We start from the raw sequence: 25,090 nt of genomic DNA, 5'->3' as shown, positions 1-25,090 counted from the left end.
TGGGTGATGGGGGATGTTGGGGTTTGAAATCTGGGTCTCACATATGCAAAGTCCATACTCTACCACTGAGTTACTGACCCGAGCCCCAGAAGACAAGATTTAAACAAAGATTTGAGTTTGCTAAGTTGGTCTCTAATAGAAGAATGCAGAGCAGAGGCAACAGTCAGTGCTTCTCCTAAGGCAGGACCTTGTGTTGGAGGAATGGCAAGGAGGACACATGATTGGATCACAGGAAAGAGAAGAGATAGTAACAGAAATCAGATATGTGAAATAACAGCAGTAAGAAGATAAGAGTGTGTACCTGAGCCAGTAAAGGGTTGTAAGAGGAGGAGTGGCATGAGCTGACTGCTGTGTTAACAGCAAACTGTAGGGGACAAGGATTATCATAGAAAGACCAGTAGAAGGCAATTCAGTAATCAATGTGAGAGATAATGGAAGTTCAAACCAAGGAGCTGCAGTAAAGGTGCTAAGAAGAGGTCACATTCTAGGAATACTCTGAAGAGCCAACAGGAACAAAAACAAAATCAAAATCCTGTATTTAAGCAGTAACTACTGTTGATATTTTACTCTAATAATTAAGATCTCCTTGGGGCTGGGATTGTGGCTCAGCGGCAGAGTGCTCACCTAGCACACGTGGGACCCGGGTTCGATCCTTAGCACCCCATTAAAAAACATTGTGTTGTGTCCATCTACACCTAAAAAAATAAATATTAAAAAAAGATCTCCTTGAAAAAGTCCAAAACTTACTAAGTATGCTCTGCTCAGTTACTGATACTGTTCAGACTTGCTTTGTACTCCTAGGCCTACTCTGCCTCACTACGCCAACAAAAGACACCAATGACCTGAAAGTATCTACTAGATATTTATCTGATCACTTATTTTTCAATTATAGCAAGAGACATAGTGGAGCCCTACATCTTCCTTCTTCTCCCCCTCCTGGGCTTCCCTGACCCAGCACTCCTGAATCCCTCAACCTCTGTCCCCAACTGAAAACTCTTCTACACATATGAGGGTTTCTACTTAGTCTTAGTCCCTCTTCCATTCTTATTCCAATCATTAGCCCAGGTAAACTTATTTACTCACATGGCTTAAAATATCAGCTAACTGCTGGTGATCTGCAAATGTGCCCCTCCTCTGCCTGAACTAGGAGAATAGATCAGTGGTACAGGGCTTGCCTAGCATTTAGCATGAACAAGGCCTTGGGTTTCATCCTCAGCACAAAATAAATAAATAAGTTTTATCCCAAACCAATAATTAGTTTATTAGGCAAAAAGATAAACTACAAAAGAACAGGAATTTTGTTCACAGTTCACTCTTTCAACAGTACCTGCCTCATGTGTAGTCTCAAAAATATTTCTTTCTTTCTTTGTTTATTTTTTTCTTTTTTTTGGGGGGGTACTAGGAATTGAAACTTGAACCCAGGGGCACTTAAGCACTGCCCCACATCCCAGCCCTTCTTATGTTTTACTTTGAAACAGGGTCTCCCTGAGTTGCTCAGGGCCTTGGTAAGTTGCTGAAGCTGGCTTTGAACTTGTGATCCTTCTGCCTCAGTCTTCAGAGCTGCCAGGATTACATGAGCCATCATGCCTAGCAGAAAATATTTCTAAAATCAATACATAAATGAATGACTAAATCATTATTACCTGAGATCCATGAAACATACTAAGCTCCTGCTCCTGGGAATTCACTTTTTTTTTTTAATAAGCAAATCTTTCCTATTTCCGAAGTAACTATTTAAGCCATGTGTTTCAATAACAATTAGAGGTTATGCAATATCTGCTGTGAACATCAGGAAAAGAGAGAGACTTTAGGCAGTGTCTGATGATAGGACAAGAAATTAGGGACAATGGGCTGAGACAGACCCTTAAAACCTCTAACCCCTATAAGATTTTGAGGTAATTATATTATAAAGGCTCTAGCATAATGAGAAAGCAGATGCATACCTAATCAGTTAACCCTGCCCTGAATAATTGAACACAATTTTAATGCATATATATACATATGTATTGTTCTTTTCTGATAATTATTTGTTCTGGTTTGGTGCAAGGGCACATGACACAGGAGGAAACTTGTCAGGTCTGACATCCAAGGAGCTATTCAGATAAGAGCTCTATGTTTTTAGAAAGAATCATAAAAGTAGCATAGAAGGTAAATTGGAGGCAAACACCTATCATCCTAGCTCCTTGGGAGACTGATAGAGGACTTCAAGTTCAAGGCCAGATGGCAATTTAGTTAGATACTGTCTCAACCTGAATTTTCTTTTTTTTAAAGAAAGAGAGAATTTATTTATTTATTTCTAGTTTTCGACGGACACAACATCTTTATTTGTATGTGGTGCTGAGGATTGAACCAGGGCCGCACGCATGCCAGGCGAACGCGCTACCGCTTGAGCCACATCCCCAGCCCTCAACCTGAAATTTAAAAAGAGCTGAGGACGTAGCTTAGTGGTAGTACAGCACTTGCCTAGCATGTGTGAGTTTCTCAGTTCAAGGCTTCTCCACCAAAAGAAAAATTATTTTAATATTCAATACAGACAAATTTTTTTTCTTTTCTTTTTCATGTGTATATGTGTGTGTGCTCGTCTGTGTCTGTGTGTACTGCCAGAGACTGAATCCAAGGACTCCTGCTATGCAAGAGTGCTACCAACTGAGATATCCCACTAGTCTCAGTCACATTTATCTCCAGCATATTTTCAATCCACACTTGTTTGAATCTACAGATATGCAACCTGAAGATAGGAAGGGCCAACACCTAGTGGTGAAACTAAACCACATATTCCACGTTAAGAACCTCCCATGTGGGCTGGGTTTGTGGCTCAGGGGTAGAGCCCTTGCCTGGCACGGGGAGACCCTGGGTTCGATCCTCAGAACCACATACAAAAATAAACAAGTGAAATAAAGGTGTTGTGTCCAACTACAACTAAAAAATAAATATTTGGGGGAAAAAAAAAAAAAGAACCTTCCATGTAATCAATTCACAAACATTTACCTTACCCCCCACCCGAGAACGTCAGACTACAAAGATCTGGCCCCCATTTTCAAAACTTTTCAGGAAGTATGACTAGTGTAACTCTCTTTTACAACTCAAATATCTGATTTTAATTCAAATATTCTGACTGACCAGGCCTATGAAGCTGATGACTTCTGGATCTTTAATGCTATCTGAGGAGTTACCAATGAGGACGACAAACAAGATCTCAAGGGATGGGCACCCAATCTCCAGAAGACACCAGCACACCTGGCTGCTAGAGTGGTGCGTTCAGGATGGGAAGCTGGGAATGGTGACAAGGAAGCAGAGAGTGAAATTTGGCTTTAAAAATAATTTTTTTTTAATGTAAAGAAGAGATGTCACCACTTGAAAGCTTTATCACCTTACCTCCCACTTCAGAGTAAAAATGAGTTGAAGGACACAACCTTCTACTGCGGGTTCTAAGCCAGAATGGAACCAGAATTGAGCCTAGATTTATAATTCCACACCCTCATGTCAGTCCCCAGGCCTACCATTCATTCAGACGCTGGGAATACACGTATTACCAGTATTTCCGCAGGGTCCATATCTGTGGAAACTTCGTGGCATCTCTCACCTTCAGAATTTACAATGGGAGCCTGGCACTGAACAAACCATCAACAGGGGCAATGAGGACGACAAACAAGATCTCAAGGGATGGGCACCCGATCTCCAGAAGACACCAGCACACCTGGTCCATAGGACCAGGGCCCCACTGACGCCAGGTATTGCTAGCCTATGCTCCAGCCTCCACTGCGCTCCCCACCCAAAGGCGGTCAAGGTCTGGATGTCGCCATCGCGGGGCTGATCTACAGACCTAGCAGTCACTGAAACGTAGGGATCTTCCCCACTTTCTGACGCGTCTTCAGCTCCGCACCTTACTGAGCCGAGCCAGCCACCGTAGGCGAGGAAGCGACGCATACGTGACGTCACTGACGTGCGCCTCTCCAACAACAAGGGCAACATGGCTATCGCGCGCCCGACGTTGGTGTTGTCTCTCGCCGCTCGGTTGCTGCAGGCGCCCCGCCGGGATCTATCGGCCCGCGGTCCGGATGAACCTCTGACAGTGGTGCGCATTCCGCGGGCTTTACAGCGGCGGCAGGAACAGCGACAGAGCGGGCGTCGGACTGCCCAGCGGCCGCTGTTAGTAAGACCGGGACCACTACTCGTCTCGGCGCGGCGGCCTGAGTTAAACCAGCCAGCGCGCCTCACACTGGGCCGTTGGGAATGCGCGGCGCTCGCCTCGCGTGGCTGGAGGCATCGGCGCGCGCTTCGGGACTATTTCTCCATCGAGCGCGCACAACTGGAAGCGCCAGCGCTGCGGGGCCTGCCGTCCGACGGCAGCTTCGCGGACCTGGGTCTGGAGCCTGGGGTGCTGCGCGCACTGCACGACGCTGCTCCCGAAGTCGTTCGGCCCACCACCGTGCAGTCACGCACCATACCCCCACTGCTTCACGGCCACCACCTCCTTTGCGCCGCAGAAACGGGCAGTGGCAAGACTCTGAGCTATCTACTTCCGCTGTTGCAAAGGCTTGTTGATCGTCCAGCTCTGGAAACCCACCGCATACCTGCTCCTCGAGGTCTGGTCCTTGTGCCTTCCCGAGAATTAGCAGAACAGGTGCAGGCTGTGGCCCAATCGCTAGGCCGCTCCTTGGGCCTGCGGGTACAAGAACTAGGAGGAGGTCATGGCATGAGTAGAATCAGGCTGCAGCTGTCCAAACAACCTTCAGCACATGTGCTAGTTGCCACTCCGGGGGCTCTATGGAAGGCCCTGAAGAGTCAACTGATCACCCTGGAGCAACTCTCCTTCATGGTGTTGGATGAAGCAGACACACTGCTGGATGAAAGTTTCCAGGACCTGGTGGACTACATCTTGGAAAAGAGCCATATAGCCCAAGGCCCAGCTGATTTACAAGACCCTTTCAATCCCAAAGCTCAATTAGTGCTCGTGGGAGCCACATTTCCTGAAGGTGTGAGCCAGTTGCTGAGTAAAGTTGGGAGCCCATCCTCTCTCACCACCATCACCAGTTCCAAGCTCCACTGCATTATGCCTCATGTCAGACAAACATTTATGAGGCTGAAGGGAACAGACAAGGTGACAGAGTTGGTACAAATCCTCAAGCAGCGTGACAAAACAGATAAGACTGGATGCTCAGGAACAGTCCTGGTGTTCTGTAACAGTTCTAGCACTGTGAACTGGCTGGGATATATTCTGGATGACCATAAGATCAAACACCTAAGGCTTCAGGGGCAAATGCCAGCCTCAATGAGGGCAGGTATCTTCCAGTGCTTCCAGAAGGGCTCCCAAGACATACTGCTTTGCACAGACATTGCTTCTCGTGGCCTAGACAGCACCCATGTGGAACTGGTTGTCAATTATGATTTTCCCCTCACCCTGCAAGATTACATCCACAGAGCAGGAAGGGTAGGCCGTGTTGGGAGCGAGGTGCCAGGCTCAGTCATCAGCTTTGTGACCCATCCATGGGATGTGAGCCTGGTTCAGAAGATTGAACTGGCAGCTCGTAGAAGGAGAACCCTTCCAGGACTGGCATCCTCAGTGAGAGAGCCTTTGCCTCAGCAAGCTTGATTTTGGCTAACTAAAATGGGATTCTGGATTAGGGATCTTTCCTGGTGTCCTGGGTGGATGAACACACTTGTCACTTAGGCTGACCTTAATGCCCCTCAGGCCTGGTGAGCTGTTTGCAGCTTTGAAAGATAAGCTACGGGCCAGCAATGGAGCAATGGACCATAGTAACATAGTCTTTCATATAAAATATGAAGAATAAAATGCATTTTAGTTTTTGTGATGTCATGATTTCTAGCAATAAATGATGCTTTTATGGGCCACCTTAACAAAAATTATTTTGGGGGCAGACTTCATTGTGTTCTGATAATTCATATGCCTAACTGCCACATGTAGGACAAAGAACCTGTTGAGTTTATTTTCTTTCTTTGCAATGCTTTGGAAAGCAACCTTTCTACCACTGAGCTACATCCCCAGCCTTATTGTTTCTTTTTTTTTTTTTCCCCAGTACTTGGTTTCACCCCAGGGCCACTCTACCTTTGGGCTATATCCCAGCTGTCCTCCCTTTTTTTAATGCTTATTTGTGGCATTTGAGATTGAACCCAGGGGTGCTTTACCACTGAGCTACATCCTCGGTGTCTTGCTACTTGCTGAGAATAGCTTAAAAATTATTGGCCTCCTGAGTCCTGGGACTACAGACTTGCATGACCACACATGGTTTCTTTGCCTTTTTTTGAAGAAAGGAGTATGAAAGAATAATGTGGTAATTTTGTATTATGTCATTTTGTCTTAAACATGTTTCAAATTTTATGCTAAAATAGGCCTGTCATTCCTATTTTAAAAAGTCACCGTAGAAACTTTTTTTGCCTTGGATCACCTTTAATACCCTTCCCAGTGTCCATCTTGTTGAAATGTAACAGGTTTGTCTTACCAGTTATAAATGTGGACCTCCAACATGAAACTCTACTATTTAGTAAAACACCACTGCGGACTTGGGTTAGGTCCTTAGGCTCCTTTTCAGACCGCATTTGTGAAAAGGTGAGGGTGCAAAGAATTTTTTTCTTTTTTTATGGTGCCTGGAATCAAACCCAGGGATTCATGTATGTTAGGTGAACACATCATTGAGCCACATCTTCAATCCATCAAAGGATTTATCTTTGGGGAAGAATGAGGTCAAGAAGGGCTTCTTTGTTTTATTCCCAATTGGAATGTTTTTCCACTTGTATAACATTAAATTCAGGCCTACTTCCAAGAAGCATTCTCTGACCCCCTAATCCATTCAAATCTCTGCTTCTCCCAACAGGTAAATACAACATGCAACCTAGCTCTCTGTTTAATCATAACTGACCAGAATTTGTGTTTCTCAGAATCTTGCTCCCTGTGGTCATGGGCTGTGCTCCACAGACAGTGGCTATTTGATTAGGATATGGGGGAAGGCCAAAAGGGAGGGTCCAGACAGAGCTCTCTTCTTTTTGCCCTGCTTTCCATAAAATACCAAGGATCTGAAGCTTAAAGACACACATTCCTTCCATGGCCTTCCTGAGTAGTGATGACATCACAGCCTCAGTTTCCATGGCAGGGTAACAATAGAAAACTTCCCTACAAGTTCTCTACAGGACACCAGAGTATCTGGTTGCTCCAGAGAATGTGTCTGACCGGATATTCTATATTCAGTCTAACTTGTCTGCTGTCCCCTGGGAGAGCAGAGCAGCAGGTAGGCCTAGGCCAGGCACCTGTAATGGAGCCCCTGGTAAATATACAACCTCACTTGACTGCCACATCTTCCTTTAGGGTTTTCCCATCACACCTCAGAACTTCACTACCCATGAGTAAGACCAATGGTCTGGTGCTTCCTCAAGGACCCACAGTGTTTTTGCTGATTGCTGAGGGCAAGTGTTCAGATAGGTGCTAATCAATCTAGCCTTCCATTTAGCCTCCCCACCCCCATGCTTCCTTCAGAGCACAGCACACTGGTACACACCTATAGTCCCAGCTGCTTGGGGGGCTGAGTGGGAAGATCACCTGAGCCCAGGAGTTGGACTCAAGTATCTGGGAGGGGGACATAGTAAAACCTGGGTAACATGGTGAGACACAGATCAACAAAAGGCTTTCTCCAGACCTTCCTTTATAAGAGTTTTACAGAAACCTAGTGTGCTTTTGTTATCAAATGCTAACTGGAGCAATTGAAGCAAGAGCTATCAGCCTCTCATGAACCTCATCTTCAGACCCAGGCACCTTTACCATACTGTCAGGGATACACCCACAATGGCCCCCTCACACATCCCAGTTTTTTGTTTGTTTGTTTGTTTGTTTGTTTTTTTAGAGAGAGGAGAGAGAGAGAATTTTTTTAATATATATATATATTTTTTTTTTAGTTCTCGGCGGACACAACATCTTTGTTGGTATGTGGTGCTGAGGATCGAACCCGGGCCGCACACATGCCAGGCGAGCACGCTACGGCTTGAGCCACATCCCCAGCCCCACACACATCCCAGTTTTATCTGCTGTGGAAAAGAGTAGTGTCATGCAACTGGGAAGAACATAAGGGCTTTGGGGAGAGGTGAAGTGTTACTGAGACTGGAGGTCTGAGGAAATGATGTCTCAGGAAGTAGATGTGAGAAGGCTATTTGGGCCGAAACTTGGTACCCAGAATTTGGATCTCAATCTTTTGATCCTCTGCCCCAGGATATAGCCTGTAGAAAGTTATAGAGTTGGGCACTGTGCTGTATAGCTATAGTCTCAGCTACTCAGGAGGCTGAGGCAGGAGGATTGCTTGAGCTCAAGACCAGGGCAGTTTAAATAGCAAAACATCTCAAAAGAAAAAAAAATGCATTGGAAAAATCTATAAAAACTGGGCTAGATTTCAATATTATTGAAACATACTGTATAAATGGGTCTCAACAGGAAATGTCAAGGTTGGGAGTCTAAACCTATGTATTTATTCATTTTAAGTATTTTTATAGATATAGATGACCACAGTACCTTTATTTTTATTTATTTATTTTTGAGTGGTACTGAGGATCAAACCCAGTGCCTCACGCATGCTAGGCAAGCACTCTACCATTGAGCTACAATGCCAGCCCCTAAACCAATTTATATTAGACCATTTTTTCCAAACCTTGAAAATTATTTCTATTAAAGCTTCAGAAAAGATTTTAAGAATTTTTTTTTTCAGTTATAGAAGGGAGAGACTGAGGGACAGCTTTTTGGGATATTTTGAGGTTTGACTGTTTTCCTGCTGCTTCCATTGGCTCCACAGAACTCAAGTACTTTGACAGCATCCCTTGAGGAGACAGGCAAAGCATCCATAGAGGTCACGGGCAAAGGCTGTGTTTGAATGCCAAGCAGAGAAGAGGGCTTCAGTCAGAAACAGGAAGCAACAGGAGAGCGAGGTCCTGGGGGCAGAGTGTATAAAGCAGAAGGAATTAATCAGTTCTGGTTTTCTTTCCAGCAGCAGTGCCTCCCATGTCTCCTTCTACACTTGCATACCACCATGTCCTCTACCAAGGATGTGGAGAAACGCAGGTGGGCTGGCATGGGAGACATACTGCCTGGTTGGTGGCTACCGACTCTATGGAGATGCTCCCTTGGCCACTCCACCAAAGGCCAAAGCAGAAAAGCCAGCAGAGAAGCCAGCCCAGAAGCCAAACCAGAGAGGCAGAGGGGCTCCCAAGAAATGCCATGCTCCATCAGAGACAGAAAAGACCTTGGGCTGTCCCAGGCCCAAAATTCGTGCCAAGAAACCACTGTCACAGAAGCTGGCTGGCTGAGCTTTCCTGTAGAGAGGACATTTATTTACCTAGGACATCTAAGGCATCATCTTTTTTTAAATTCTAATTCCTGTATTTCTTTTTTTTTAATTTTTAAAAATTATTTATTTTTTAGTTATAGTTGGACACAACACCTTTATTTTAATGTGGTGCTAAGGATCAAATCCAGGGCCTCGCACATGCTAGGTGAGCGCTTTACCACTGAGCCAAACCCTAGCCCTAATTCCTATATTTCTTAAAGAAATAAAAAAAATTATTGTTGCTGTTGTGTTAAATATAAAGTTATTCATATATACATAAATTTGAGGAGAAGCCCTGGAGATGATTGCAAATGATTTTCAATGGTGCTGCAGCTAGGGCCTTGGTTTAGCTTATCATAAGGAATTACTGCAGCTTATGCTGGTATCTTCAGTGATTGGCAGAGAGTAGATCTGTATTTAAAAGCCATCCTTTATACTCCTTCTTCTCATAGGCTTTCACTCTGACTTATTTGTAACCATATTCTTCCCAGTCTAAGGGACTTTTCTTCATCCATTCTCTCATGGCTGCCAGTTGGTTAATACTATGTGATGCTTAATCTTTAATCCTCAAAAAGGAGGGAAATAGCAGGTAGAATACCTCCTGGCCCCTGTATGCATGTCTTGAGGACTCTGGACAGAACAGAGCATGCTGCAGCTTGGCAGGCCTAAAGCCAGTATCTAGAATTCCTTTTGTCACAATATTGTTATTCAAATCTATTTTTCTCTTATAAAGATTAACTATATCAATATGAAATTGTATGAGTAATACAAATTAGGTAGTCTTCACTTCGGCTAATGCATCTTCTGAAGTGATCTCCACTGCCCTCACTAGAGACAGTACCTCAGTCAATCTGCATGAGCCTTTATCAACCAGGGATCCCCTTCCATGTCAACTGGCCACAGGCAAGAAACCTCAGAAAAGGGGGTTTGAAGGGATAGGCTCCTTTGAACAAGGCTGAAGCTGGCCTTGAAGAAGACCTGTCATTCCTCTGCTCAATCCTCTGAAGTCTCTCCTTGGGCAGAAGAACACTCAACACTCTCCAAGGGGAAGAGGAGTCAAGTGTAGAGAGAGAGAAGGACATAGTGGCCCACTGGTGCCCTATCCACCAAATAGGTCCAGCCCTGACTGATTGCCAGAAACATCAGCACAAACCATCAGGTAGGCTTCCTGAAACTAGAAGCAGTATTTACCCAGGGAGCCTCCTGCCTGTGCTCTCAGTGGGCACAGTAGCTACCTGGAACAGGAAGGGTTGGGGAAAGGCAGTAGCGCCACCCTGAGCCTCACATGCTCCTTTATTCCCAACCCATTATGGCCACAAGACACTCCCCTACTCCTCAATAATTTTTTTTTGTAACAGTGTTTGACTTGAAATTCAGCTTGTTCAACGTCAAGCTTCAAACCATAATATCCCCTTTAAGTACATTCCTACATGGAGGACTTGGTCTTTTAAGGCCTTCTGCCTTCACAAGGGACTCTCAGGTACAGTTTCCAACTGGTAACATCTGCAATGATGCCTAGGTGAACTGGATCAGGAACCAGGTCAGTTCATCAAGAAATGAGAGCCTTGGGCTGAGGATGTAGCTCTGTGGTAGAGCACGAGCTGTAGCATGCATGAGGCTAATGGGGTTCCATTCCCAGAGCCAAATAAAAACCCTGATGAGTGCTTCTGTGTGTATGTGGTGTATGTGAGTGTGAGAGGGGCAGGAATGAGAAGATGCAGGTCCATCTACATCCACTCATCTGGCTGTTCCATCATTCAACAAGTGTTTATTGAGAACCTGTTACATCGCAGGCACTGTGCTAGCTGCTTGGAACATATTAGTGAGATGATCCAAGTTCCTCTCATCAAGACCCCCACCAACAAAGGATGAGACAAGGATACAATATGATTTCAGAGACTTGGGTTGTAGCTCAGTGATAGAGTGCTTGCCTAGTGTGGGCAGAGTCCTGCATTTCATCCCCAACATTAAACAATTTTTTAAAAATTACTATAAAGGAAAACGAAAGCATAGAGTGATGAATACTACATTATACAAAAAAGTCACAGAAGGACCCTTCAAAGTCAGGGCATTTCATCAGGGAGGGAAGCAATAGACTGATATGAGGACTGAAGAGAGACCATTCCTAGACCAAAGAGCACAGGAAAAGACCCTGAGGTAGAAATGAGACTGAGCTACTTAAGAAGCAGGAGAAAGGCTAATGTGACCAGCAAGGAAAGATGTAGTTGGAGAAGTACATGAGAGTGAGACCCCAGTGGGCCACATCAGCAATATGAGGAGTATAGATTTTGTTTTAGATGTGAAGGGGGAAGGGGGAAGTCATAGGATAGATTTGAACAGGGTAGTGAAGAAATCTGATGCAGATGCCAAAAAGATCACTCTGGCTGTGTGAGCCTTGGCAGTAAGGTGCTGGCTGTTACCAGTGGAATGTCTGTCTCAGCAGTTAAGGAGACAGTTGGTGCTGCTCAACTGTTGGGGGCAGTCAACAGAGAAGGAACAGCACAAGGTTTGGACTGTGTCCCAGGCCTGCCCACATCAGCAGCCCATCATTTGGAGGCCAGCCAGTCCCTGTCTCTAAATAATATAATCTCCTCATAACTACCAGTTTGCAGGAAAAATAAGGAATAGAGGAACATGTTCAATGACACCATGGGATGCAATCAGCAAACTCAAAACCTGAAAAAAAACTCTAAGGACAATAACATGATGATTTTTCTTTTTTTTTAAAACACAATTTCTTTTTTAATATCTTTATTTCACTTATTTATTTATTTTTTAAGAGAGTGAGAGAGAGAGAGAGGATTTTTAATGTTTTATTGTTTAGTTCTCGGCGGACACAACATCTTTGTTGGTATGTGGTGCTGAGGATCGAACCCCGGCCGCACGCATGCCAGGCGAGCGCGCTACCGCTTGAGCCACATCTCCAGCCCCTTATTATTATTATTATTATTATTTTTGGAACCAGGGATTGAACTCAAATGTCCTTAACTACCAAGCCACATCCCCAGTCTTTTCTTGTATTTTATTTAGAGTCAGGATCTCACTGAGTTGTTTAGGGCCTCGCTAGTTGCTGAGGCTGAGTTTGAATTCATGATCCTCCTGCCTCAGTCTCCCAAGTCGCTGGGATTCACACCCAACCCAGCTATTTTTATTTTTATATTTTGCAGTATCAGGCATTGAACCCAGAACCATGTGCATGCTAGACATGCACTCAACCTCTTCTACTACACTCCATGCCCTTCTCCCTACTTTGTTTATATCTTGGCATTTTCTCTAAAATAAAAAGTTAAACAAGTAAAAGTTTCTAAGTGCAGCTTGATATTCAGTCAGACTTAGAATCAGTGAGCGCTCAGATGATCGCTTTGCAGGGTCAGCCAGCTTGTGGCAGCCACAGAAGGGAAGGAGGGTCAGCCTTCTGGGGTTGGGTGTGCCAGCAGACAACATGCTGTTACAGAAGCAGCTGACAACCTCACACATGAGCTGACCACACTGAACAAAGAGATGGCAAGTCTGAACCTGAGACTAAATGTCAAATCGTACAGGCTGTGTAGATGTTTAATTGGTCAAAAATGGCTCCCAGAACTGTGTAGATGTTTCTTTGTTCAGAACTGGCCCCCAGAACTGCGCCCCTACAAGCCACCTTTCTGCTTGTTTATGCCAGCACATATGATGACTGGAGACTTGTCCAGCCACCTCACCAACTGCCCCAGCAAACGGCCAACACCATGGCTGAGCAGCAGAGGATGTCTGAACAAACCGATGGATGTAAGGAAACTGAGGCCTTTCCTGGTGAAAGGAGCAGAAGTGGAGGGATTCAAGGAAACCATCTAGTCCTTGCCATGAGGGACCACTTGTTCCTCTGCCTGCCCAGCAGCTCACTTTTCCCACCTAGACAGTGAGGCTGGTAAAACTCTCCTTGTTGTACTGGCACATACCAATAGTCCCAGCCACTCAGTAGGTTGAGGCAGATGAATTGCCAGTTCCAGGTCACCCTCCACCTGCCAAGACCCTGTCTCAAAATAAAAATTAAAAAGTGTGTGTCAGGGGTTGTGGTAGAGTGCTTGCCTAGCATGTGTGAGGTACTGATGGCGATCCTCAGTACCACATCTAAAAAAAAAAAATACTATAAAGGTATTGTATCCATCTACAAAAAAAATTTTTTTAATTTTTAATTTTTGGGGATGCAACTAACATATAAACCATCCCTGTGTATAATCCCCTCTACAAAAGAAGAAGAAGAAAAGGAGGAGGAGGAGGAGGAGGAGGAGGAGGAGGAGAAGGAGGAGGAGGAGGAGGAGGAGGAGGAGGAGAAGGAAAGAGAAACTACCCTGTAGGTTGTTGTGAGTAAAATATCAAACTGGTAACACAGCTTGGGCACACAGTCACATCAGCTGCTCTCATCATCACCATTATCATGTGCCCTTGCTCCATGAATGAAGAGGATGCAGCAGCCTCCCAAGGGCCAAGTGCAACAAATTCTTTGGCACCCTTGCTGGGGACTGGTGGTACAGGGAGAGGAGCCAGCACAGAGTTGTGGTGGTCAGAAAGTGCTCAGTTCATCTGCCAGATCAGCAGCAGGCAAGTGCAGACTGCTGTGAGGAGGAAGAGGAGGAGGAGAGAAGGAAAGCAACCATGAGGAGAATGGAGAGTTTCCAGCAAAAAAAAATTTTTAAGCAGGGTGTGGAGAGGATTCCCCATATCCCTGTTTCTAGAGAAGGCAGGTCACTAGAGAGTGTTTGGATTTGGTGAACCTCTGCAAGATCTGTCTCCATCCAGGGAACGGATATACAGTTCAGGGGGCCATCTGAATCCCAGGACATATACAGTTCACGGGAGGGGGGGTGGCATCTGAATCCCAGGACACCTCCCAGAATCTTGCTGGAAGCAGCTCCTGCACCATGGAACACACACTGCCTGCTGATGGTGAATAGCATGTAGACCAATCTTAGGACATAGGCTCCAAGTCTGTGTGCTACACTCATCTGGTCTCCAGAAGCAGCCCAGTCAGACACTTCAAGCCTATTAGGCACCACATGTGCTTTTGACCTGGGGACCTTGTATGCATCCTCAATATTGGCTGAAACAGGTGGTGCCCATCTGTAGCAGGAGCTATGTGGTACATAAGGGACTTGAACTGTTGGACAGAGAGGCTAGTGAGGGTACAGGATAGAAAGATGGGGGTTGGGGAGAAGGTTAGAGAGAAGGTTGGGTGAAAGCAGGAAATGAAGATAGGTTTGTGGGTTTTGCACTTCTCCTAGCAAGATAAACACTGAATGCCTTTTTGAGGAAGAAAGATGTGCTATCACTACAGGAAGGGTGGCCCCAGCTTTGTGATTGGAGGATGTGTGTCCCCAATGGCCAAGCTGTCTTCAGTTTGGAAGACTGTTGTTTCTTGGAAATTTCACTGTCAGTTATTATGGGAGCAGATCAAGAGGAATACCAAGGAAGAGGCAGGGGCAGCAGGCGACTCCAGGACCAAGACATGGGGGTCCTCAGGTGTTGATGACCATCATCTGGGGAACACTGGATAGCAAGTAAGCCCCCATTTCCACCCACCCCTGCACCTGAGCGTGTTAAGTGGCCTGTAAACCTATAACTCAGCCTGAGTTTAACTTCTCAGAATATTCCTTTTTTTTTCTTTTACTTTCTTCCTTTCTTCTTTCTTTGCTTTTCTTTTTTTTTTTTTCAAACTGGTGACTGAGCCCTGGAGCACTCAACCACTGAGTCACATCCCCAGCCCTATTTTGTATTTTATTTAGATATAGGGTCTCACTGAGTTGCTTAGCACCTTGCATTTGCTGAGGCTGGCTTTGATCCTCCTGCCTCAGCCTCCTAAGCCACTGGGATTACAGGCGTGCATCACCACGCTTGGCTTTATACCCAGTTCTTGAGGTTAATACTACTGACAGGAACAGAATATATTCAATAGGTATTGAGTTCAGCTTGACCCTATGGAGTTGTGTTAGTTAGCTCTTTGTTGCTGTGACAATATACTGGAGAAAATTATTTAAAAACAAGAAAATATTTATTTTGGTTCATGGTTTCAGAGATTTCATTTCATAGTCACTTGGCCCTATCACATTGGTCCTGTGGGAAGCAGATCTTCATGGTAGAAGCAAAGGCAGAAGAGTATGTGCTCAGGAAGCAGAGAAAGAGAGAAATGCTATTTTCATGTATTTATTTATTTATTTGTTAGTACCAGGGATTTAACCCAGGGGTACTGTCCCACTGAGCCATATCTACAACCCCTTTTTTTTAAAAAAATTATTTTTTGTTTAGACACAATACCTTTATTTTGCTTATTTAATTGTTTTTATGTGGTGTTGAGAATTGAACCCAGGGCCTTGCACATGCTAGGCGAGCACTCTACCACTGAGCCACAACCCCAGTACCCCCCCAATCCTTTTTATTTGTTATTTTTGAGACTTGGTCTTGCTAAATTGATTAGGGTCTCACTAAGTTGTCAAGGCTGACCTAGAACCTGCAATGCTCCTGCCTGAGACTCCCTTTCTGCCCCTATTCAGTGGGATTACAGGTGTGCTGCCATCACATCCGAACTTTCCATCATATTCTTGCAATATACTGGAAATCAGCATAGTGGTTAGATCTGCTACAACAAGAAGTTGAAGAAGAAACCTCTTTCTACCACTGACTTGTCTGCCTTTCTCTTGTTTCAATATAGCATAGGTGAGCAATTGGAGAAGTTGCTCACTTATCCCTTCATAGTGGCAAAATTTTCTATCCTGGGCCTGCCTCAATAGCCCCAGCAGTTGGAAGCTTAGAGTATGGCATGTTCCAAGGCCCTTTGGTGGAAGGCAGTATAACTGACACAGAGTTTAGAATGCAAAGGGTTTGTGCTGTTTGCTGAATTTGGAGAGGCTGGAGGGAAGTGATTCCTCAGGACTTGAAAGCCAAAGGAAATATTTTGGTATAGTCTAAGAGCAATGGGAATCTGCAAAAGAATTTTAGGCACGGTGCTAGGGATGTGGCTCAAGCGGTAGCGCGCTCACCTGGCATGCGTGCGGCCCGGGTTCAATCCTCAGCACCACATACCAATGAAGATGTTGTGTCCGCCGAGATCTAAAATATAAATATTAAAAAAAAAGAATTTTAGGCAGGAGGATGACCCTTTTTTATTTGCTTGCTTGTTTGTTATTGGTGCTGGGATGCAACTCAGGGGTTAAGCATGTGCTCTACTACTGAGCTATACTCCCATCTCTTAAATTAGATTTTTAAAAGAGGGATAGGTAGTAAGGTGCAGTAGCACATACCTATAATCCAGCAGCTTGGGAGGTTGAGAGAGGAGGATTGTAAGTTCAAAGCCAGTCTCACCAACCTAGTGAGATTCTGTCTCTGAAGAAAAAAGAAAGAAAGAAAGAAAGAAAGAAAGAGAAAAAGAAAAGAAAGAAAGAAGGCAAGAAGGAAAGAAAGAAAGAAAGAAAATATATAATATAAATATGTATGTATATGGGCTTTGGATATGTGGCTCAGTGGTAAAGCACCCCTGGTTTTAATCCCTGATACGAAGAAGAAGAAAAATGAGAAGAAGAAGGAGAAGGAGAACGAGAAAAGAAAGAAAGAAATGGTATGGTTTTTCTGTGGGAAATGGAATTGAGGCAAGGAGACCACGAGGAAAAGAGCAATAAAGATGGCCTCAACTGGGGGAAAAGGAGAAGGTACAGAGAAGGGGCACTTGGGAGATATTTCAATGTTGAGGCAGTAGGATGTGTTTGAGCATGGGGATTGAACCCAGGGGTACTCTACCACTGAGCTACACCCAAGCCCTTTATATTTTTAATTTAAGATGAAATATTGCTAAGTTGCAAAGGCTGACCTTGAATTTACCATTCTCCTGCCTTAACCTCCTCAGTAGCTAGGACTACAGGCATGCACCACCATGCCCCTGAGCCAGCAGGATTAGGAAATGCTATGATTGGTTAAAGGGGAGATAGTGAGGAGGCAACAGAGATTAACACTTAGGGTCAGCTCTGGAGTCAGGCCCTGCACAACTGATTGGCATTCCTCCTAGACAGGAGGCACTGGGAAACATCAAGTGCATAGTACCTAAAACACCTCCACCTTGGAAACACTTCCTCCTGGTAGCTTGGAACCTCCACCCCTTAGGAGAAGTTTACTCGTTTCCTTTTTAGAGGGCCTTCTTGCATCAGTCCTCATGAACTGATAACCTGAGAATGTTTCAAAAAATGGAGCAACTCCAGAGACTGTCAGTATTTAGAGCAGAATCTTGAGAGTCTGAGGACAAGGAACAGGAGAAGGTCTTTGGGTATGGAGTTTGGACCAAGCTCTCAAGTGATGGGATTTCAACAAGAATGCACACCGCTTTGACATGTGTGTCTGTGCACATGTATATAGCTGGAAGCTTCCTGGAGGAAGCAGCCTGGGTGAGGAACCAGGGTAGAAATAGGGTGGGGCTCTCCAGGAAACAAAGAGAACTAAGCAGAACCATTAAAACCTCAAGATAAAACTGGGGTAGACACAGATCACATGTGCCAGGCTTTCCCTTAGGACTCATGCTTTCAAGCTGACAGGAGAGTTACAGGAGAGTTTGGAATCAACAAAGGACAGGAGAGTTTGAAGTAAACATGTTTGGATGAAGAAAGGTGCCTAAGCTAGAAAAATGTGTGAAATAGATAAGGATATAAGGTAAACATGTTTTGAGGTATTTTAGCACAAAACAAGTGTGATAGTTTAAGATAAGCAAGATGTAAGCAAGATGTGATGCAATAGAGACAATCTGTTAAGATAGGATAAGAAATAGAAATTATGAAATAAACATGTTTTTGGTTTGAAGTGTTGTAAACAACTATAGTATTTAAAGGCCAGGAAGGCTGAGCTCTTTGGCCAGTTCAGACCCGCTATGTTGGTGGGTCAACATCGAGCGAACTGAGTCCCGCCAGCCTCTGTTCCTGTGCCTCGTGTGATGTGGTGACCCTGGCGTGAATAAACCGAGCATTCGAAAAGGCATCTCGTGTGCGGTGGCTTCTTTCTTCAAGACACGGATCGTCGGCCGGGAGAGGTTACCTGGGGCAGGGACGATCTTGACTTCAGGACCACCCGGGAGCGATCGAGGGACCTCGCCGCAGTCTCTTACTCGTGTCACAACCTGACTGCCTCATTCAGGTAGGAGGGATCCTGGCCAGCAGGTCAGCCAGCAGCTCTTGAAGGAAGGTGCTGGAGTGGGAGCTCTGCTGCCTTGGAAATTACTTCATTTCCTTCCATCCAAACAGCTGAGTCTCAGGCCCACCCTAGATGCTTGCTTAGTCCTCATCCCAAATGTACCTCCCTATGAGTCCTGGGCAGGTACAAAAATCTCCTTAGGAGGAAGCCCTTTCCTGAAGCTGCATGAGGATAATAGGGAGGGATGTTCCTGATAGTTCTCAGTTGCTGGCTACAGTCCCCAGGGGATGGACCTGGGGTTATGATTGGTAGGGAAGAGAGATCCAGAGACTACTTATCTCCTTCCCTACACACCACCTACCTGACCCAGCACTGGAAATCCAGAGCCCAAAGTACCGTGGTCACAGAGACACATCCAGCATTCCAGGTGTCCTAGGAAGGGTGCAGGCGGTAGCTGATGCGCTGTGGACACTAAAGATCTCTATGGGGACGCTCTCTGGGAGAACTACCCCAGTCTCTGCTTAGAGAGTAAGCCTAGAGGCAATAGGGGTGCTGTCAAACCTTCTGGGTCAACCCTTGGGAGGAGTGCAGTGTCAGGTAGCAGTGAGGGACTTAGGAAGACTTCGATGGGAGGCAAGTAGGTGAACAGGTCCTCCTAGCCCGCGGGGGCGCCCTTTGCCGGGGGTGGGGGTGAGGGGAGGGAGGTGGCAGGGCGGGAAGGCAGTGGAGGCCCCTGGCGGTTGTGCTGCCACTTGGTGATATTCCGTGTCGCCATCTCGGAGTCTCTTGACTCAAATTCCACTCCTCGCGGGGCCACGACGCTGGTTGGCCTGAATCAAGAGTCGAGACCCAATCGTCGCCTTTTCCCTCTCTCAGGCTCTTGAGATGGTCACCTCTGCTTTGCGCAACATGCAGCCTGAGGGCCTCGAGGGTCCCCACGTGCTCTGCCCGTGGCCTCTGCTGCGTTCGTTTTTTCTGCCCCTGCTGCTGCTGCTGCTGCCACCAAACCCTGTAACCAGCACTGAGATCACTCCCGGTACCACCGACACCCCGACCACTCTAGACGCCCCCAACTCTGGGACCACGCCAGTCACCTCCAGCACCCCAGGCCTGCGAGAGCGCGCGCTGGCCCTAATGCGGGACTTCCCGCTGGTGGACGGGTAAGAAAGTGCCGCATGGGGGCGAGTGGGGCAGAGCGCACCCCTAGGCCAGGAAAGGTTCCGAGCATGCAAGGTTAGCGAGGAGGCCCCCTCACACCTAATGTGGATGCCCACTCTCCAACTTTTCTGGGTGCCCTGCTCTCCTCTACCATTCCCCCTCTGGTGAGAAACCCCCATCCCAGGCCTCAAGAGACCTCAATATAGTCTGGTAGGGTGAAGGACACCCCCTCCTCCAGATCCCTGCCTTGCCTGGAAGCCTAAAGGGCCCACCCATCTGTCCCTGACCTGACCTTGCCTTGATGTCCCTCCAGCCACAACGATCTGCCCCTGATCCTGAGGCAGTTTCACAAGAATGGACTAAAGGATGTCAACCTGCACAATTTCAGTGAAGGCCAGACCAGCCTGGACAGGCTTAGAGATGGCCTCGTGGGTGCTCAGGTATCACAGGGACACTCAGGCTACCACAGCATGGCTTTTGGGACTTTGGGGAGGAGAGGCAGCTCCAGAGATCCCAAGTTTGTCATGTGGGTACTCAGTTACTATAGCAGCTCAAGAAGTGCCATGATGCATGTTGGGTGGAGGGTTGTATATCTGTCATCCCAGCTACTGAGGAGGCTGAGGCAAGAGGATCACAAGTTCAAGGTCAGCATAAGCAACTTAGAGAGACCTGGTCTCAAAATAAAAAGTAAAAAGGACTGAGAATGTAGCTCAATGCTAAAGATCCCCTGGGTTTAATCTTCAATACCAGGAAAAAAAAAAGTGTTAAGATGTGGAATCAGGGTCTGCAGGGGCTACGGTGAGCCAGTTTGATTGGTATGAAGGTACCACAGAAGGACAGAAGGAACAGTGCATTCTGTGTGGCCTCTGGGCCCACCAGGTGTTGTGTTAGCCATGGAGGCCCAAGGAGCTCCAAAGTAGCCTTTCCCCAAACCAACCCCTGACCCTCCCCGCAGTTCTGGTCAGCGTATGTTCCATGCCAGACCCAAGACCAGGATGCTGTGCGTCTCACATTGGAGCAGATTGACCTCATTCATCGCATGTGTGCTTCCTATTCTGAGTTGGAGCTTGTGACCTCTGTGAAAGGTAGGTGAAGTAATAGGTGATGTTAGGGATTTGATTGAGCTACTTTAACTCCTAAAAGTAATCACCTGATCTCTCTCCCCCCAGCTCTGAACAGCACCAAGAAATTGGCCTGCCTCATTGGTGTGGAGGGTGGACACTCACTGGACAACAGCCTCTCCATCTTGCGTACTTTCTATGTGCTGGGAGTACGCTACCTGACGCTCACCCACACCTGCAACACACCCTGGTAAGCACAGTACAGACGGTAGAGGACTGTCTTCCCCAGGTCACACCAAGAGCCCAGAGCAAACTTTACCCCTAGGAGCTGGCATTGACCCTGGAATGGGGAGGGAAACTGGTATCGTGGGGTTCACAGAGCAAGACTAGACCCCAGCAGGGCTCTCCCTCTGCCAGATACAACCCATCCTGGGTCCTTGGTTTTTCTTCAGGGAGTTGCAAGGTACAGAGTTTAGTAGAGGCTCTAGGTTCTTGTGACTGAAACATGGCCACCAGTCAGACTATCTCTTGGTAATCCTGCAGGGCAGAGAGCTCGTCTAAGGATATCCACTTCTTCTACAGCAATGTCAGTGGTCTAACCAGCTTTGGTGAGGTAAGGACCCCAGTTCATACTCCACCCCACACAAATGTACATGCCCCATCTTTCCCTACAGACAAATGCAGGCATGCATGCACCCTTGACACTTGCCTTCCTACCTGTACCTGCAGAAGGTGATAGCAGAAATGAATCGCTTGGGCATGATGGTAGACTTGTCTCATGTCTCTGACGCTGTGGCCCGGAAGGTTCTGGAATTGTCACGGGCACCTGTTATATTCTCCCACTCTGCTGCCAGGAATGTGTGCAAGAGTGATCGGAATGTTCCTGATGATATTCTGCAGCTTCTGGTGAGAAACTACCCCGGCCGGCCCTGGAATTTAAAACAAGAGGTTTGAACCAGGAGCCCTTGATCCCTCAGATTCCTCAGACCCTGGGCTGAACCACAGACCCATAGTCCATAGCCCTTGAACTCTTGAACAGGGTGGGGGACTTTTAGATCATAAATATTCCTTGACCCCTTAACCTCAGAGCCAAGACATGCCCACCCAAACCATGGCTAAGATTCTCCTATTCACAAAAACCAGAGAGGTGAAGTCTCCTCTGGTTTCTGAAGCCAGAGCTGGACATCCTCCTCATAGGGGCTAGAGGGTGGGCAGGCATGCTCTTGTGCCAGGGATCAAGCTGAATGTCCATCTGACCATCCTTGCAGAAGAAGAATGGTGGCATTGTGATGGTGACCTTTTCTATAGGCGTGCTACAGTGCAACCTGTTAGCCAACGTGTCCACTGTAGCAGGTGAGTTTGCCCCCAACACTTCTAGGCTCTCTCTTTTTTGTGGGTGCTGGGGATAGAACCCCAGTGTACTTTATCATTGAGTTACATCCCAGTCCTTTTTTGTTTTTGAGACAGGATCTCACTAAATTGCTAAGGCTGACCTTAAACTTGCATGCCTCTGCTTCAGCGTGCAGAGTTGCTGGGATTACAGGCATGTGACATCACACCTTGTACTCTCCAGGTTCTCTAAACAGCTCTGATTTGGACCTGAGGCTCTGAGGGTACCTTGGCATGGCCCCAGTGGTTTGGCTAAAATTCCCCAATGTCTACCTTGGTGCTTTGAAGAACCACAGCCAGAGTCCATGCTGATATGCTGATGGATAAAAGGGAGGTGGTCAGACATAGACCTAGGTGCCCACCATCTGCACATCTGAGGGATACCAAAACACCCTGTTCCTGCCTCTGCCTCTGCTTAGGTCTTCGGGATCTTTGTCAAGTGTTCTCTTTGTCCCTTTCTTATACTCCATACCCCTGGAAAGGTGCACCTAATAGGTTCTCAAGGAGACTAGAGGCAGGGTGAATCTAAATGAGAAATGGCCTAAATGGCTTCACTCAAAACCTGAAGTCCAATCTAGAGCCAGCTGGGATCAGTTGATAAAATCTCAGGGCCTTCAGGAACCTGTATGCTACAAGTTAAAAACTACAAGAAGAGGATTAGCAGAGTCTAGCTCTATGGGCACCCCTGCCCTGGAAGCTTCACACTGCAGACTCTCTATCTCCCCAGATCACTTTGACCACATCAAGGCAGTCATTGGATCCAAATTCATTGGGATTGGTGGAGACTATGATGGTGCCAGCCAGTGAGTACTTTCCAGTGGCTTTTCTGTGGGACCTTTACAGTCACTATGCCTACCATATCATGTTCCTCATGGCCTCTAGGCCTTGCCCACCTCACATCTACCCACTCTTCATTCCCAGGGTCTGCTTCCTGGACCCCACTGACTGTTTTCAGCCCATTGACCCTATTCTAAAGTGTCATATTTGGCTAAACTCCCAGGCAGCTCATCTATTCAGCACATGCACCCACCCCCACCTCTACAAATCCACTCCCTCTGAGTGGACTATCATCAAGGTCTCGCATGGGCTGGCCATCTTCTCTGCCCAGTTCTGGTTCTGGGAAGTTTTTCTTCTTTTTAAATGGAAGGGACACATGCACATCTTTTTTTTTTTTTAATTTTTATTTATTTATTTTTTAGTTGTAGATGGACATAATACTTTTATTTTATTTATTTATTTTTATGTGGTGCTGAGGCTAGAACCCAGTGCCTCACACATGCTAGGCAAGCACTTTACCATTGAGCTACAACCCCAGCCCCAATCATACAAATCTTAATCATACAGTTCAGTGGGATTTGGCAAATACTCAAATGTTCCTCTAAGGGATGAAGAGTGGGGCAAATCTCTGTTGCCAACTCCTCACTGCCCATATCTAATCAGAGCTGGGGTGCAGTGACCTAGGACACATAGGGCTAGGATTCTGAGGCCTTTCTGCTGGTGGCCACACAGATTCCCTCAGGGGCTGGAGGATGTGTCCACATATCCACTGCTGATAGAGGAGTTGCTGAATCGGGGCTGGAGTGACGAAGAGCTTCAAGGTGTCCTTCGAGGAAATCTGCTACGGGTCTTTGGAGAAGTAGAACAGGTATGCTGAGCTGGGTAAGGAGTGGTCCAGGGTTCTGAAAATGTATTAGGGGGGTCTGGGGGAGTTGCTAACCACCAACTTCCATATCTAGGTACGGGAGGAAAGCAAGTGGCAAAGCCCCCTGGAGGACAGTATCCCAGATGAGCAGGTGGGCAGCCCATGCCGATCCATCCTCTCAAGACTGCGTCAGAAACAATATCTGGCTCCAGACCAGAAACCAACCAAGATCCCCACACGTCAAACACCCAGATTATCACGCAAGTGGTCACTCTCAAAATCTTCCTCCTTCAAGGTCCCAGGTCTCACAGTTGTTGCCGTCTTCCCAGTCCTCATTCTATGGCTCTAGTGACCCAGTCAGTCCTGCCAGATTTTACTCTGGCAGCTTGGATACCCCAGAGCACCCCCACTTTGGGAAGACACAAACATTTCCTGGAAATAAATATTTTGGACATGGAATCGCATGTGAATGTCCTCTGTGGTAGAGTCTAGTGGCATAGGCTCCCTGGGCTGATGATCATTAGGGGACCCTGCCTTTCAGTCACCAGTTGCTCAAGGAATGCCTGTTGGTAGTAGCCTGAGCTGACTGAGGGGGTTGAGCTCAGTACTAGATAGTGGGCAGATCTTGCTCAGGAGGGTGGACCCTATTCCAGGTTTCCTCTGAGTAGCTCATCTCTATCGACATGTGAATCCACTGACCACCCCTAGAGGATCTCTTAGGAAATTCTGCTTCAGATTCTCAAGAAGGGAACCGGCCTGGATCATGAATGATATTTGTTCCTCTTTGTACAGAGCTCCCAGTCCTCACAGACTTCCTTTCCAAAACGCATTAGCATCTACCCCCTGATTACCCCCCAGGCCCTTAATGATAATAGCAACTGTAATAATAAGAGCTAATACTAACAACTAATAGTGAATAATGTATGACGATAATAGAGAGTAATAAAAATAGTTACCATTGCTAGTAGCCTATGTAGACCTCATGACTGAGCAATTTTGCTCCAGATATATATTCAGCAGGAAAGAATGGATACATTTCCCCAAAAGGCATATGAATTTATATTTTTAGTAGCAGCATTCATTCAAACTGCATTTCAGAATGAAACTGTGAGGACCTGAACAGACACTTCACAGAATTAGACATACAATTGATCAAATATATGAAAAATGTTCAACATGTCTAGCAATTAGAGAAATGCAAATCAAAACTACACTGAGATTTCCTCTCACTCCAGTCAGAATGACAATTATTAAGAATACAAACTAGGGGCTGGGGTTGTGGCTCAGCGGTAGAGCACTCGCCCCGAATGTGCGAGGCCCTAGGTTCGATCCTCAGCACCACATAAAAATAAATAAAATAAAGGTATTGTGTCCAACTACAA

General features: G+C 46.3%; 4 protein-coding genes across 9 annotated transcripts in view; 3 read left to right on the top strand and 1 right to left on the bottom strand.

Moving 5' to 3' along the window:
- Positions 1-3,976, bottom strand: part of LOC144370891 (uncharacterized) — a 44,209-nt gene extending 40,233 nt beyond the window's left edge. For 3 of the 6 annotated variants that reach the window (XM_078032554.1, XM_078032559.1, XM_078032557.1), the window contains exon 1: positions 3,824-3,976. The gene's annotated coding sequence lies outside the window, so the exon portion shown is untranslated. Of the gene's footprint in view, positions 1-3,500 lie in introns of all 6 variants that reach the window. The other 3 variants (XM_078032556.1, XM_078032558.1, XM_078032555.1) reach the window with 2 other exon arrangements.
- On the top strand, positions 3,930-5,813 carry Ddx28 (DEAD-box helicase 28). The gene has a single exon (XM_005318342.5). The coding sequence runs from the start codon at positions 3,971-3,973 to the stop codon at positions 5,591-5,593; it is 1,623 nt and encodes a 540-aa protein (XP_005318399.1). The 5' UTR covers positions 3,930-3,970; the 3' UTR covers positions 5,594-5,813.
- A 672-nt stretch (positions 5,814-6,485) lies between these two features.
- Positions 6,486-9,445, top strand: Dpep2nb (DPEP2 neighbor). Its single transcript, XM_021721065.3, is given in 4 exon segments — positions 6,486-6,503; positions 7,121-7,244; positions 8,982-9,068; positions 9,071-9,445. Coding segments are annotated over 4 exon segments (459 nt in total). The 3' UTR covers positions 9,301-9,445.
- An 8,704-nt stretch (positions 9,446-18,149) lies between these two features.
- LOC101963479 (dipeptidase 2) lies at positions 18,150-24,167 on the top strand. The gene is made up of 11 exons (XM_005318500.5): positions 18,150-18,461; positions 19,335-19,618; positions 19,930-20,056; positions 20,572-20,701; positions 20,786-20,927; positions 21,221-21,290; positions 21,407-21,583; positions 21,946-22,030; positions 22,794-22,869; positions 23,576-23,711; positions 23,803-24,167. Exons 2-11 carry the CDS (start codon positions 19,344-19,346, stop codon positions 24,055-24,057), a joined length of 1,473 nt encoding a protein of 490 aa, XP_005318557.3. The 5' UTR covers positions 18,150-18,461; positions 19,335-19,343; the 3' UTR covers positions 24,058-24,167.
- Positions 24,168-25,090: the final 923 nt, after the last annotated feature.

This window comes from Ictidomys tridecemlineatus, chromosome 15, assembly GCF_052094955.1.
Source record: "Ictidomys tridecemlineatus isolate mIctTri1 chromosome 15, mIctTri1.hap1, whole genome shotgun sequence".
NCBI classification, from domain to species: domain Eukaryota; kingdom Metazoa; phylum Chordata; class Mammalia; order Rodentia; family Sciuridae; genus Ictidomys; species Ictidomys tridecemlineatus.
The sequence above is the reverse complement of the archived record's forward strand: the minus strand, read 5'-3'. Positions and strand labels throughout refer to the sequence as shown.

Excerpts from the sequence above, each read along its gene's own strand:
- LOC101963479 (XM_005318500.5), top strand. The coding sequence starts at position 19,344 with ATGGTCACCTCTGCTTTGCGCAACATGCAGCCTGAGGGCCTCGAGGGT. Across the intron at positions 20,702-20,785 it reads GCTTGTGACCTCTGTGAAAG|CTCTGAACAGCACCAAGAAA; the intron begins GTAGGTGAAGTA and ends CTCTCCCCCCAG. Across the intron at positions 22,031-22,793 it reads CAACGTGTCCACTGTAGCAG|ATCACTTTGACCACATCAAG; the intron begins GTGAGTTTGCCC and ends CTATCTCCCCAG.
- Ddx28 (XM_005318342.5), top strand. The coding sequence starts at position 3,971 with ATGGCTATCGCGCGCCCGACGTTGGTGTTGTCTCTCGCCGCTCGGTTG.